Source organism: Carassius auratus, chromosome 41, assembly GCF_003368295.1.
Source record: "Carassius auratus strain Wakin chromosome 41, ASM336829v1, whole genome shotgun sequence".
Classification (NCBI taxonomy): domain Eukaryota; kingdom Metazoa; phylum Chordata; class Actinopteri; order Cypriniformes; family Cyprinidae; genus Carassius; species Carassius auratus.
This window is the reverse complement of record NC_039283.1, coordinates 21,281,316-21,297,318: the sequence shown is the minus strand read 5'-3', so window position 1 is coordinate 21,297,318 and position 16,003 is coordinate 21,281,316. Positions and strand designations below refer to the sequence as shown.

The window sequence follows — 16,003 nt, the reverse complement described above, 5'->3', positions numbered from 1 at the left end:
GCTTTAATGCCTAGTCAATTAATAGACACTGATTTGTAGGTGTTTGCATGTTAACTTAAACATGCTAACTCTTAAACAACTTTTGTAATTCATCAACACACAGTTCATGTTTTGGGCTAAACAGTGGACAGGATGACGTAATGACAGACACACCAGAATGCATCAATTTGATATGTTGTGCTGTGTTTATATATATACAGTGAGGAGGAGTTTTCATTAAAGGTTATAGAAAATACTGAAAGGTTGTGAGATTAGCCCACCTGAGGAGCATCATCCAACATCCACTGTTCAGAAAGCCATCAGTTCCTGTGCTAAGGTAAGATCAGGGTCTTTTGATATATTGGACTGTCCTAAATGTGACTTGGGAATGATGCAATGAATAATAATATTTACTTATCCTGCATTCCAGTGTGAATCTTTAGAAACTCTTCATTAATGTTTAATTCAATGACATTTATGATTTAATACATATAAACTGGGCTATGAGTTATTAATTTAAGTAAAAATTAACAGCGATTAGATAAAAATTCTGTCTTAGAATCAGGTCGCTAGATGAAGGTGACCCCACACCTGCCATTTTGGATACGTGGACCTCTCAAGAATTTAGAGGAAGCCTTGTTTGGTTCAAGCAAAAATGAAATATTTGTTATCATTTACTCATCCTCAAGTTGCTTATATGGGTTTATTTATTCTGTTGAACACAATTTTGTGTTCAATTTCAGCAACTGAAAGGTTATCAACAATCTTCAAAATACGTTCTGTGTTCAACAGAAGAAGAAAAAATCATGCAGGTTTGGAAAAACTTGTGTGCGAGAATGGTCAGAATTTTCATTCTTGTATGAACTCACTTTAAATCTATTCAATCGTTTCTGTCAAATATACCAAAAATGGCATCCAGACTTCAGGGCCCATGTCAGTGAGCAACAGATCCAAAGAATTTCAAGATGATTATATAACCAGAGAAGGTGGGAGGGCAAACTTTCCAAAACACCTCCAGGCGCTCAAGGGTACACAGCAGTGTCCAGGAACGTGCTGCGTCCCGACTGTGTCGACCCATCGTTTTTATGTTTACTCTCAAAACACAAGTGCTGTTTTCTCTCAGCTGCACTTACAGCTGGAGTTTCTTAACAAACATTCCTCGTCTCGTAGGCCGTGTCTCACGGTTGACCTCTACATGGGAACGGAAAATATTCGATCTAATTATATAATGCCAACACTGGCATTATGTTGATGTATGCTGAAAAATGACTTCAAACTAAATCTGTTTACTATGTTTAATGGGTTTAAGAGAAATGAATCAGATTCAATAATTGTTGTGTGATCGGAATCAACTGATTTGTTACAAAAATATATAACACAAAATATTTGTTCACGTATTGAACATGGCTACTTTTGACATTGCTATGGACTCTTTTATGACTTTTCAAGTCAGTTTTGGACAGTCATTTACAGTTATTATATTGGGTTTAAACATATAAGGGGGAATAAACTGAGTGAATTATTACTGTAAGACAAAAAAATTTAATGACTCATTTTGTGTGTTTGTGTGTGTGTGTGTGTGTGTGTGTGTGTGTGTGTGCGTGTGTCCTTGATCAGTAGGTGTAAAAATGAGCCAACTCACAGAACTAGTTCTCCTTACAGGTAAGTCATCACTATTTATTTTCAAAGCAAAGGTCACACACTGATCTGTGCCCTTGGGACTGAAGGTCAAGAATTCAAAAAAGACTTTCAGTCCACATTTACAGTATACTTGCTGACTTTAACAGTTTTATTATAATTATTATTCTTATTATTATTATTAACAAAATGAATATTTTTATTTAAAATCTTTAAAAAAGTGTGCAATATTTTGAGAGTATTACCCCCCCCCCCCCCCCAAATGTCTTATATTTTATTCATTTGTTAATTCCATTAATTATTTTATTCTTTGTGTATGTTTATGACTTTTCATAAATCTTTAATATTATTATTATTTTTTTTTTCATTTACAGTCTTCTTGGCACTCTTCAGTCAAGCTGAAGCAAGTAAGACAGAAAAGTTTATTTCTTTCTTATATCGCTATTCAATATTCTCATGCTTTGACAACTTTAAGATCTGTGGCTGCATTTTGCTGTTTTCAATAGCAGTCTAAGTTTTCTCCTCTTTTTTGACTTTGCAGATCCTTTTGTTTATAGTAAGTACTCTAAAGCAGATGCTCATGATATCCTTATATATATATATATATATATATATATATATATATATATATATATATATATATATATATGTATATATATATATATATATATATATATATATATATATATATATATATATATATATATATAGTAAATATGAATGTACAAAAATATATACAGTTTTGAATACTTTTTATGCTAGATAAAAATGCTTCTGTTTTTAGACTATGAGGCGCTAAGGATCGGGGGCTTGGTCTTCACAGGCATACTAGTAGCTGGAGGGGTTGGAATTCTGTGTAGTAAGGAGCTCTGAATTTTTACAAATGCATTTTCTAACTAAAGAAAATCTTGTGTTTGACATTTTATGCAAAAAGAATAACAGATTGTTTTCTTCACAGGGGGGCAGTGCAAACCAAAAAGAAAGTAGGTCACCTGATCTCACTTCACACTTTTACATCTCAATGAAATTATGTACACTTTGAAATCAAAACATATTATTTATGATTATAAGAAACATGGTATTATTTAAAAAGTACCACATCTCTTTGACATAGGCATGATGAAGACGCGAGCAAAATCTGAGGATCAGGGACTTCATCTGCTGAAACTTTCTAATGGATTTTAATTGAGTAGAAGACTTGTTTTATTCTGTCTTGATACTAACTAGCTCCATGTCTCATCTGTATTTTACTGTAGGTTTTCCATTGTTTCAACATTTTCCAACCACTTAATTTGTGCATTAATCACAGTCCCTTTCCGAAAAACTGAGCTTTTGAATTTGTAGACTTATTCTATAAATTTGAGCAATCTCGCAAAGTGGCACTTTAATAAAGATTCTCAGTTATGGGTCTGCAAAATTGCATTTGTTGTCATTTTTTGAGCCTGAATATAGAGTATATATATATATATATATATATATATATATATATATATATATATATATATATATATATATATATATATATATATATTTTGGATGAGATTTGTTGGCTGGCTGGCTGGATGAGAACACCGGCTTGTGTAAGATGAACGTCAAATGTCTTTTTGTAGGAATCAAAGAAAAAATCTATTGCTGAAATGTATTATCAAAACATAGAGGGAATATTCTAGATAGATAGACAGATAGATAGATAGATAGATATATAGATAGACAGATAGATAGATAGATAGATAGATAGATAGATAGATAGATAGATAGATAGATAGATAGATAGATAGATAGATAGATAGATAGATAGATAGATAGATAGATAGATAGATAGATAGATAGATAGATAGATAGATAGATAGATAGATAGATAGATCCATCACTCAGCTTCTGTTATATCATTGTGTTCACTCACCAGCAGATTGAATTCAGAGTGAGCGTGCATGACAAACTAAAAACTATCAGCGTTGCTCTCCCAGAGAAAAGATCCTTGATTCAAAGCTCAACCCACTCAGGACTGAGCCAACCTGTTGAGCGGACGGTGGGTGTTGGTTTCAGTCTGTCTAGATCAAATCTTTACTGGTAGTTCCTTCACAACCACGTTTCAAACGTCAACATTTCACTTTCTTTATTCTTGAAAAAGGTAAGTTATCAGTTTTGATTCCATTTGAATGTTTATATAGTAAAACATGTTAAGGCTGATGGATAGTCAAGTTCATATATTCAAATATAATAATTATGGTTGCACCAAGAACCTTTAAATTCCATGCAATATTTCAATTCCACAAAAAGTTCTTTATAGTGGAAAAACGTTCTTCAAATTATAAACATTTTCTTCATACTAAAAAACATTGATTTTAGGAACTGTTCACTGGTCACTTTGAGGAACCTATAATATGTTTCTTTTATCGTATCGCTGCAAAAACCCATTCTTGGAAGCTTCAGTTTTAAGAGTGTAAATCTTGGAGACTAAATTATGAGCTCGCTGTTTATAAAAACTTGATGAAATCCAGTCCTTCAATAAACATGGTGTTTAAAGTTTGAGATGCACCATGACAGCCTGTCTCAAAGCATGTTTTGATTGGTTAACCTCTTACCTTTTATAATCAGATTCCTTTAGTTTTCCATAACAAAAAGAGAAACATTTACATTTAGATGGCCTTGACCATATTTTAATAAAAAATGGTCTAAAATCTATTTGTAACAAGCAAAGATTTAAGGCTGATTGCATGATCTGCTCATGGAAACTGATGTTTGTTAGCTGAAGGGAGCACAAAGACAGCTTTAGTTTAACTACTGGAAAGGGTGTGATCGTGATTTTTGGAATGATGATTCATTTCAACAGAATGTGTTGTTCCTTCCTGCGTCACTCTGAGCACGTGGGCAGCTAAGAGCTTAAAAGTACATTTCAGTGCGAATCTAGTTCTATCCTGAGGTTTCTGGATAGGTGAATCTAGAAAGTAGATGGTTTTACTCAATTTTAAAGGGCCTGTGTTACTAAAGGGCATCTGTCAGTGTGTTTGTGCTGGAGTGTATAATCATACAATACTTCAAAGTTCACAGCCTGTTCCTAATATAGCTGCAGTCTGGATTCCTGTGTACATGGCTTGCATCCGTTGTCTGCCATGTGATTGTGTCAAGTTGTCTTATATGGAGTTGGGCTGTTTGGATAAAAAAGTAGGTGAGAACAAATGTGACTTAACTATACTACACGACCACTCACACACTATACAGTGCATATATAGAAATAAATAAATAAAGATGGCCTTTTTGAGCACATTTTTGAGACTTTTGCACAGTAGTGTACATTTATATTTATGTAGCTACTTTAATATAACTCTCTCATCTTTTCAGCACAGAACAACCCACCATTCACATCAGCAGTTGCTTGCAATAATTACTAGACTGATTAATGCAGAGAAGGAGGCGTGTCCATAAAATGAATATTAATCAGATCTCCAACCAATAAAATGCACAATTTGCTGCTTACTCCAGTATTTATGAGGCAGATGAAAAGGTTTTTAGTCCTAGTTAACCTGACAATTAAAAAGGTTTTTAAAGTTATACATTATACAGTCTATATAATTAGCATTTTTGTCTAGTTTTCCATAAATTCCTAAAAATGCTTAATTCAAGACAAATTTACTAGGAAAAATTAAGAAATTGAGTTGTAAAATGTATCAAAATTAGATTATATTTGAAAAAAGAAGAAATATGTAAGTGGGGTAAGAAAGATAACCTTGTTTTCTCTTTGCTTTTTTTGTGTATTTTTTTTGTGTATTATTTTTCTTATTTATTTTTTTAGGATCAATTTTAAGAAAAAAAAAAAACTCACCTGATACATTTTTTTTTTCAGAAACCTATAATATTTTTCTTCTCAAGTAAATTACTTGACTCATGAATGTTTTAGATGTTTGTACTGGAAAACAAGAAAACTGAGTAAAACATTTTTTTGTTCTTTTTTTCTAGTGCACAAGACAGACACTGAGAGTTAGTAATATTCCTAGGCTCTCTTTTACATCTCTCATTTCCTGAATGAGGATTTAAATTGTGGAGCAAAAAGGGCTAAGAAACAATATTGTTAGTAGAATGAATGAACTATGGCAACAGTCAAGAAAGAAACAAAACATTACATTGAAAATGAGAGGGTCGGTTTAAAATGTGAGATGAGGATGTGATTCCTCATTCTTTCTCATAACACTCTCTCTCTCTCTTACACACACACACACACACACACACACACACACACACACACACACACACACACACACACACACACACACACACACTTACTGGCCCTATTACAAGACTTTCATTATTTTCTCCATGCACCCTGGGTGATTCTGCCTGACAGGAGGTGGCAAACCATCCTAGCCAAAAACAAGAAGCATGCAAAAAAACGCTCTCCCCTTTTCTCTCAGCTTTGTCCAGTATAATGATTTAAAAAGTGTTTCTAAGACTCCCCTGAGATTATGGTAAAATACAAAGACAGCTTCTCTTGCCAGATTATTGGCAGAATTATCTTTGCACTCCTTGGTACTGGATAAAGAACTGTCTCTATCTGCTATTTCACTTAACCTACTGGATGACATTACAGAATGTTATGAGCCTACATATTAGCCTATGTTTTTTTTTTTTTTTCCCAGTAATCTTTCTTCTTTCAGTAATCAGTTTTTATATATTGCTCCAAAAAGGAAAGTCTTTATAGTAGATAAGCAGTTTGGTGTCAGACAAACAGAATTGTGATAAATATGTCATTTAATAAACAACATAATCTTCTTAAATTTTAGACAATATTGACAGTTACTTTGTTTTTGTTATGCCACCGAAAATCATTTCAGACTAATCCAAGCAGGTACAGTAGATCAGAATTTCCCAGAAAGAGCACGGTGTTACATACTGTACCTGGTCGGGGATGAATCATTGTTTTTGAATGACTCGGGTTAAGATTGATTCAGTGGCTTGGTAATAATACCCAAATTACAGTCACTTGTCATCACATGCTGGTTTAATTATGCAACTCACAGAAATATTCACTTTTAAAAACACTTAAAGACAAAACCGTCTGTCTCAAATGAGAAAACATGGAAGCGAGGAAGCATCAAATGGATTAATCAGCGTTTTTGAACAAATCAGTTGAAAATGAATGGATGAATCATGACAATAAACAAAAGACACATGTCGCCATGAAACCACATAGCCTGCAGACAGTAAACATCACCACAATGCTGACAGTTCATAATAACCACATCTGCCAACTCAAAAAGGAACAAAAAATGGACATAAAAAGTAGTGGGGCTACAGTTTTGAATTACGGTATATCCAAAATGTACATAGACATTATCTGTGTTAAACAGACAAAATAACAGCATAAACATATTTGCGAATCAGTAAATTATGACAGAATTTGTGCACTACTCCTAGCGCCATCAGAGAAGCACCTGTTTGCAAATTTCATGTTCTGCATGCAGAATCTAATTTGACTTGATTTACATAAACAAACTGGTCAGGCTTCAATGATTCATCTAATGAAGAAAGTCTACTATATAATAAATTCAATTGATAATAAGTTGTTCATGACACAAAAAAAATAATCTGGCATGCATGTTTACAGGAAGAAGGAAATTAGATAATTCAAGTCAAGATAATAGGGTATAAACAGACACAGGGATTTATTAAACCTTTCTGAAAAGCTCTAGATTAACTACTGCCTTGTTCACTCCTCACGCTGACCCAGGCTGCTCTGCTGAAAGGCCTGAAATACTGGATGTTATTTTGTCTCAGCATGTCTCTGGTGAACCCTTTATTTTTCCTCTTCTCTGCCACCATGGTTGGAAGTTGAAGGTGGAGATTGTTACATCATCTTGTGTTGGTAGGGATGGGCACAGAATTCCCTCTGGTCTCTCAGAAATGAAATGGAAAATCCTAGCTAAGCTCAAAAGGTGCTCCAGCATGTTTCCACAATGCACTTTTAATTATGATGTAGACATAAGTCAGCATCTACATCTGACAAGTCATGTAAATGTCCAGCATTTTGAAAATGTGCTCAAAATCATCTCTTGTAAGAAAGGGTTTTGATGTGTTTCCTGTTTTGTTTAGTGTATGAATGTTTTGTTGTTGAGAAGTCCCAGGCCTTTGCTGAAATTTGATCCAGGTCTGCTTTGTTTTCTCAGAGCTGATATTTGTTATTCCGGTAGATCAGATGCATTGGCAGGGATTGTGATAATTTGATTTACCCCAATTTTGTTGATGAGAAGCTGACAATGGACAATAATTCAGACATCAAGGGAGGGGAATCATGTTATATTTAGAGCATAATTAGCTCTCGTGTACACAACTGATACACAATATTCTTATTGATCATAACAGTGTTATTTTTCTTGTTTAAATGTGAACATTTTTACAGATCTCACAAAACCAGTCTTAAGTTGCTGGGGTATATTTTTAGCAATAGCCAAAAAAAAAAAAAAAAAAAATCATTATGATAACAAATAAAGATCATGTTCCAGGACTATGTTTTGTAAATTTCCTACCATAAGTATATCAAAAATAAATTTTTGATTACTAATATACATTGCTAAGAATTCTGACAACTTCAAAGCTGCTTTTCTCAGTATTTAGATTTTTTTTGCACCCTCAGATTCCAGATATTCAAATAGTTGTATCTCGGCCAAATATTGTCCAAATCTTAATAAACCATAGATCAGTGGAAAACTTATGGACATTTTAAATGAGTCAATCTGACTTATGTCAGAGAGAAAAAAGGATATTCAATGAGAAAAAAAAGCAGGAAGAGGCTTTTGAAAATGAATCGATCATAAATCTGGCTGGAGGCTTGAGTGGAGGTATAAAAAAAAAAATGAAGAGGGCTTGGTTTACATCAGCAAAAAAGGAAAGTCATTTGAGAGGTGGAAAATGTTATTACTTTTTGCTTAAATCAACTGTATATAGTTTTGTGACTTTGGAACACCATACAGTTAAGTCATACAGTGGATCACTGCTGTACATGTGCATTTGTTGCTGCCATAAAACAATCTGCCCTTTTTGCGGACTAACCAAACTTACCTACTCCCAGAAATGATCAGGTTACTAACGTAAACTCGATTCCCTGAGAAAAGGGAAACTCCTCTTTACTCTGATACTGAAGCCTGATTTGTTCAAATTTGTGTAGCTGCGTGAACCAATGACACTTCAACCTGTGAAAAGGGGACAAGCTGACCTCTATATAAGTTGGCTCTGAGTGCCATTTTGTCATTATCTTTTGACTGACGCGACAGTTACCGATTTGCATGCAGCCTTATAGCACAACAGCCTATGCAACGTTGTGTTGACATGCTTATGGGGAAAGCATCCAATAGCCCCGTTCATGAGCAAGTGCAAAACAAAGCCACTCTGCGAGCCCAGCCCTGTAAGCATGAGCTAATAATAAGACCCAAGCCTTTTTGGCTGAGGACTACATAACATAACCCTCTCCATTTCCAAATGGTATTAGGTAGAACTAAGTGGACAATATCCATGCATGCAGGGCAGGGACTTCCAAGTTATAAAACCTGGTGAAGGTAAATGGCGACAAATCCCACCAGACCAATCCCAGGAGGAGGCCATTACTCTTGGAGGCGTAATCCAAGGCTATAACATCCACTATCCAGCGAGATATTCTCTGCTTCGTAACTGGCAGCACTTTAGAGCGGCCTCCAAAGCACACAAAGAGCTGCTCTCACTGTCTAAACGGGCCAGAGTGCTCAACATACACTCTAAAAGCCCAAACTGGGCAGAGTGGATTGGGACCCTGTGTACCATATGGATTGGGGTGATGACTTGTGCTTTGAACACTAGAGGGGTGATGACTTAACGGAGTGGAGAGCACTTTCTGCACATAACTGTTTCTCGGTTTATTGACTACTCTACATATATTAGGCCCGAACTCAAGACAGGAAGCGCTGACTGACCAAGCCAAATGGAGTGTGTTCTTAAGCAACAGGGGCTGCAAGTTGGACTACTAGAGTGGTTAAAAGGGAGGGCCCATTGGGTCCTGAGGACTATAGATAAGTCCCATGTCAACACAGTATAAGGGCGAGGCAGAGTCAATCTCCGAGCTCCCATCATAAACTTAATGAATAAGTTGTTTTTATGGAATGACTGGTCAGCCACGAACTGTGAAGGAAGCATGACACGAGATCGCCTTGGTGATGAATATAAGCTACCACCATAATGTTGTCCCTTAAAGCAGGCAGAACAGTTTTAAGAGCCAGAAAAACCACCATCATCTTGAGGCAGCTAAATGGGTAAATTGACTCTGTAACCCAAGGCGCTTCCATGTGACTGAGCAGCAGCAACCTGTTTACAATGATTTCAAGTTCTGACCTGGCTAAAACCAGTCAGTCTTTGAGGTACAGTAGTTCAAAATGCAGATTCCCATTTGTTTTAGAGGGTAAAGAGCCATGTCTATGCACTTCAGTAAAGTGCGTGGGGCCATGGACAGTCTGAATACAGGACTGTGTACTGATAGGCCTCACCCTTTAATACAAGTCTGTGATGGGGGGTATCTGGATGTGAAAGTAAGTCTTTCAGATCCACTGACAGAAACCAGTCCTTGGGGCATACTTGTGTGATGATCTGTTTTAAGATTAACATCTTGAACAGCCATTTCATAAGCAAACAGTTCAGAAGCCTGTGTCTGAGAATGGGTCTGAGCCCACCATCTTTCTTGGAAAAAAAAAAATAACGGCTGTAAAAACTTTCACTGCTGTTAGCTAGAGAAACCATTTCCACGGCTCCTTTTGCAAGCAGTGTTTGTACTTCAGACCGGAGAACGTGAGCATCATAGTCCCGCACCAAAGTCTGAATAATACCTCTTAAGCGAGGTGGTCTGTGAGCAAACTGTAGTGAGTAACCTTGTTCTATGAAGTGAGTATCCTCATTCTATCCATCTTGGATAGCTTTCCAAGCCTGAAGTCAGATGGCAAGTAATTATAGTTTTTCAAATGGTAGTTTGCCACACATGGGTGGGGAACTCATTTTCATGGTAATGAGGAGAGTAGAAATGCTCTTTTGAGTATGTGTTAAGGATCGCCTTCATTAATGAGTGGAGAAGGGCAAGACTTCTGCTCTCGCAGTGAGTGCATGCCATCTCAGTGAACCCAGCCTCTGTGTGGGTTCTGCCCAGACAGGCGACACACTCACTGTGCCCATCTGCATCGTACAGGAGTTCCCTGCATGAGCCACACTTGTAGCTCGTCATTTACAGCAATATCACTGGAAATATGCTCAGATGTACCAGATGGCTGCAGGGCTTCTGGATTCTTCTGCTGCCTGGGGCTCCTTCTACAGTGGTGAGCAGCAGGCTGAGCTGAGTTTCTTCCTTCTTTGGCTTCTTGCTTGCAGAATCACTGGGGGGATGATCTTTATCAGTGAAGGAGAACATTTTTGACGAAATGGTGCTCAGTGCTGACTTATACAAAGGTTGGCTCCTCCCCTTTTGGCGGATTGAAACACCATTGGTTCATGCAGCTACATGAACGTGACAAATCAGGCTTCAGTTTCAGAGTAAACAGGAGTTTCCCCATAAGCATGTGAATGCAATGGGAGAGATCATTCAAAAGGCATTGCATCATCAGAGTTATTATGAAACTGGTATTTCAAGTGAAAAAAACGTACATACATTTTCTTTAACCGTTTCTGAGACATTTTTAAGATTAATGGTAGACTAACAGTAATGCATCATGCATGCACAATAAGGCATCATGCTTACATATTAAATGGGATTTTTTATTTATTTAATATAGAGAAGATGCATCTGTTATTTTTTCCATGACAAACCTTATCTTGTATTGCAGGTTAAATCCACACTGTCATGATGAAGACTTTGGCACTAGTTTCCTTGACATGTGAGTATTTGTGTTCCAGACTGGTAAAAAATTGCTTGTTGTCATGTTGCTTACTAACCTTTAGTAAGCTTTAAATGCATTGTAGGTGCATTAAGTTTAATATTAACCCTTTAAAAAAACTGTACGCACAGTAATTTACTATACTATGTTGCTAATATACTATATTACTTTATAGTTTTGTCCCTTGTGTTGGCAGAAGATCAGCAGACAAGTAAGATATTTCACTTTTCAATACTTTCTGTTCTTCTTTTTCTTCTGTTTTCATGTTACATGCATTTTTTTTTAATGCTTTTTTTTCTGGTTTGGAATTTTCAGCAGAGGATAACCCCTTCTATTTTGGTTAGTTGCACACATCTTTTAGTTTGAACCACCCATCCATAATACTCAAGGAGTTCTCAAGATCATCTTTCAAATTTTCTTTGATTGTTATTCACTTTGTCTTCAACTAGATTACCACAGACTTCGGGTCGGAGGTCTGGTCTTGGCAGCAATTCTGTGTTTGATTGGCATCACTATTCTCCTAAGTGAGTGTGTTTTTAATTTTTACAAATAACAGAATTTGCTTAGATAAGCTGATAAACATGTCATCATTTAAAGGCCTATATATTTTTATATGTATACAATTATTTAATATCGTACTAAAATGAATGTACTGAATAATGTTACACAGTTCTGCCAATAGGTAGCAACAAGAGAGCATATTTTGTGTATTATGAATAAATATTTGGCAACTGATTTGTTCAGAATCAGAAGGGGTTTATTACCAAGTACGTTTACACACAAGGAATTTGACTTGACGACAGGAGCTTCCAGCGTAGAAGAAAGTACAACATAGTGCAGACATACATAGGAATAACAGTAAATACTGTAATTAATTTAATAACACAGTAAATATGGTGACTTATAAATACTGTGATTCTAATGAAACAAGCCCAGTCTAATCGTGTGTCCCTTACGTAACAAAAATGTATGGGAATATACTGCAATATATATACTGCAAAACATATATGAGAAACTACTGCTTTTTTCAATATACAGCAATATATGCATTGACAATGTATGGCTTTATGTAAAAGCCTAACTGCAGCATTCTGAACAAATTGTAGATGTCCAATAGATTAACTATTTACTCCATAATAAAGTGAATTGCAATAGTCAAGATGTGAGTTGGGGAACACATGAGTATCAAAGTTCTTCAAGGAGAGAAAAGTTTTGCAATGCAATGACTTTGCTTCTGACTGTTATTTCATGTGTCTTTACTCAATATTAATATAGGGGAGATCTGTTAGTGTTAAATGTTGTATTATTTGGAAACTTAAAAGGGTTCCTGGTGTGTGTATGTTTGTTGGGTTAGGATGACAATTGGTTAGGATGACAATTGGCAGAATTAATACTATATATTAAAATAATGGCTGTGCACATTTCAGCAAAGTTATAGTCTATTTACTAAAATACAATTAAATACATTGTTACTTATTTTTTCAATATATGAAAGCGGCTATTTCTTATGTGTTATGCATAATACAGTAATATATTCACATAATATACTATTCTTTATATTTTTTAATATACCGTTATATACTTATATATATTGATCATTCCTATATTAGGAAATATATTTTCTCTGCATAAGGGGTCATTGAATCATTGAAATTTTTATTTTATTTTATTATTATTATTATTGTAGCCTAACTGTCAATATTGTGTCTAAAATGTACATTACCCAATGAATCATTCAACCATTTCAACAAATTATTAAGAAACAAACATCACTTGTTTTTGTTTGTTTTTTTGCAGTTATTCTGTTTTGGCTTTATAGGACCATTTAACTATTTGTATTCATTTTAACTGGGATTAGGTTATTGTGTTTAAAATGTAAGCTTAACAGTATTAACTAGCCTACTTATTTATTAAATTGTGTAATTATTAATGGAAGCTTGGATGCATATTTTTAACCGTCACAAGCAGATGTTAAACTGAAAATATTCAGATGTGCGGATACAGTATATGCTTGTGTGCGTATTCATGTTTTTTCTTTTGCATCTTGAGGTTAAATGTGACCATGATGTAGGCTATTTTTGTTTATTTTTTTAAGAGTTTAGACCAACCTTTGTAATGTTTGAATTAATACTGGTCTTGGCACCTAATTATAGCTGGGAGAGTGCAGTGAATTGCATTTATTCTCCTTATTTAAAAACATCCTGTGTTCTGGCATTATTACAGGTGGCCACTGCAGATGCAAATTCAGTCAGGATAAGAGGTATAAAGAGAATACATTTTTAAGTTTTACATTTTTTTTGTCTTACTTTTTATGTACATAAAAGAACAGAAACTGTGTAGCTCTAACAGCATAGCTCTCTTTTGACAGGAGGAGGACGGGAAGTAACGCTCAAGCAATGCTCAGCGACACAGGTATGATGACTGCCATCATCTACCTGCATCATTTATTTACAACCAATGAGCTAGCAACATGAAGCCAGTGCTGGTATAAATCAGCACTCTCCCCTTAAGTTCCCTTATGAAACATGTCACTATAAACCTGTGTGGCTCATGGCTGTGTGAAATCCATCTGCTAATTATTGCTGTGCCAGTTCCTCCGTGATACAGTGCAATACAGTGGGTCTGTTTCCAGGATGAGTCATACTTTCTCCCTTGGGTGTACTTATTCTCCATGATCCCTCAGGGTGGGGTTGGAGAAACAGGATACAAAGATGTGCGATATAAATATTTTATTATATATTCAGTATCAATTGTGTATAGTATAGAATAAAATAATTAGAACAGAGAAAAAAAAATTAAGGGCTGTCAATGTCTTTGATATTTTGAGATTAAATATTTAATTGTACAATGGACACATGCTGTGACTTCTATAGCTCAAAATGTTCTATTGAAAATGTATTTGTATGTTCCCTAAAGATCATATATTTAATTCAATAGTGAAAAAATATATTATGAAAATATAATACAATTCTTTTATTTACAAATAAATTGACTTTCAAATAATAATAATAATAATAATGCAAAAGTAACAAAATGATCAAATAAATGTGATGATAAAAATAAAATGCTATATATAGAATTTACATCTTATATATATATATATATATATATATATATATATATATATATATGTATATATATATATATATATATATATATATATATTATATATATATATATATATATATATATATATATATATATATATATATATATATATATATGACCCCAATTGTTAAACTAATGAATTTCATATCATGTACATGTAAAATCAGTTATACATTTTTGAATATGATTTTACTTTGAATACTTTCTGTTTTTCAGCAAGGGCCAGTGAATGCTGAAAAGCCGCTGACCTGACCTGAACCAGTCAGAAGAGATGTCCGCCTTTATCCCATGAGTTGGTTTATCAGAGGAACCATTTCTCTTTATGACGAGGAACCTGATACAAAAGTTCTCTGTTTTCACTGCCCTGCTCCAGAGGAAGGCGAAAATCCATAAACCGTTATTTTTTTGTCAGATGTGTCTTTTTAATATCATTTAATATAAACGGATTACCAAAAAGAGAATGTAAATATTTTTTTTTTAATCCTGTCAGTAATGGTATTCAATGATGATGGATGTAGGTATGTAAGGGGAAGGGTTTCAATGCCGTTGTACTGAATCAGTCTTCACCAAACATTACTGTAAGCTGTAGTGAATCCATCCAATATTACATTTTGCATTCTGTGTGAAGTAGTTTGGACTTGCTTTGGTGTTAAGTAACTAGTTGAAAAAGAAATATGAAAAGATCACGCTGTCATATTTACATTGCAATATTGTCATGTGCTTGATTTATTTTCATTTCCAGGCTATTCATCACAGACATGCTAGTAGTATTAAGAATGTATTTTTATCTGTTGTGTAAAAACATACACTAAAATAAACAAAAAGGCACAAAAAATAGCCGTATCAGTGTTTTCTGTTCTCTGTCTCCAGCTGATTGACAGCCTGCTCTTTAGATGAGCTCAGGATTTTTGTGGATTTTGCATGATTAAGGCAAGCATCAGACAAGAATTTAGCTATATCCTTTGACGTATTTCTCAGATCCCTTTCATGCATGTTAAATGTTTTTAAGAAGCTATTCAGCTGAAGCTAGATAAAACAGTCAAAACTAAATGTGACTGGGAGAATAATGGTGGGGGAAAAAACAGCTAAAAAGAACAAAATGTACTTAATAGCGCCATCTACTGACTGATGTTTTAGGCATTACACAGGAACTGTAATCGGAATACAAATGCTTTGCAGTGTGAAATACAGTTATATTCATACAAATTTAGATTTTGAGGACATTATTCTGCAAAATTCAAACAACCGTTAAAAGCAAGATTGTTTGGTGTGTGCTGTAATGCAGTTAACATTCAGAAACCAGTTTTTATTAAAAAAAAAAATAAAAAAAAATTGTTATGGTTTTTACATTTTATTTCCATTTTATTTTTGGTTAAATATAATAACTCTGGCTGCAGTTTGAA

The 16,003-nt window shown here is 34.6% G+C and overlaps 2 protein-coding genes across 4 annotated transcripts; both read left to right on the top strand.

The window, feature by feature from the left end:
• The first annotated feature begins 227 nt into the window (after positions 1 to 227).
• fxyd11 (FXYD domain containing ion transport regulator 11) lies at positions 228 to 3,034 on the top strand. 2 transcript variants are annotated; one of them, XM_026228209.1, is made up of 7 exons: positions 228 to 316; positions 1,597 to 1,641; positions 1,992 to 2,024; positions 2,159 to 2,173; positions 2,402 to 2,476; positions 2,576 to 2,600; positions 2,732 to 3,034. In XM_026228209.1, exons 2-7 carry the CDS (start codon positions 1,608 to 1,610, stop codon positions 2,757 to 2,759), a joined length of 210 nt encoding a protein of 69 aa, XP_026083994.1. In that variant the 5' UTR covers positions 228 to 316; positions 1,597 to 1,607; the 3' UTR covers positions 2,760 to 3,034. The 2 variants fall into 2 exon arrangements, with proteins under 2 accessions (XP_026083994.1, XP_026083993.1); XM_026228208.1 differs by having other exon boundaries at positions 229 to 316; positions 1,600 to 1,641.
• Positions 3,035 to 3,592: 558 nt separating this feature from the next.
• LOC113059254 (FXYD domain-containing ion transport regulator 3-like) lies at positions 3,593 to 15,435 on the top strand. 2 transcript variants are annotated; one of them, XM_026227612.1, is made up of 8 exons: positions 3,593 to 3,748; positions 11,442 to 11,492; positions 11,668 to 11,703; positions 11,811 to 11,831; positions 11,942 to 12,016; positions 13,716 to 13,752; positions 13,861 to 13,904; positions 14,817 to 15,435. In XM_026227612.1, exons 2-8 carry the CDS (start codon positions 11,459 to 11,461, stop codon positions 14,834 to 14,836), a joined length of 267 nt encoding a protein of 88 aa, XP_026083397.1. In that variant the 5' UTR covers positions 3,593 to 3,748; positions 11,442 to 11,458; the 3' UTR covers positions 14,837 to 15,435. The 2 variants fall into 2 exon arrangements, with proteins under 2 accessions (XP_026083397.1, XP_026083396.1); XM_026227611.1 differs by having other exon boundaries at positions 3,594 to 3,748; positions 11,808 to 11,831.
• The last annotated feature ends 568 nt before the right edge of the window (positions 15,436 to 16,003 follow it).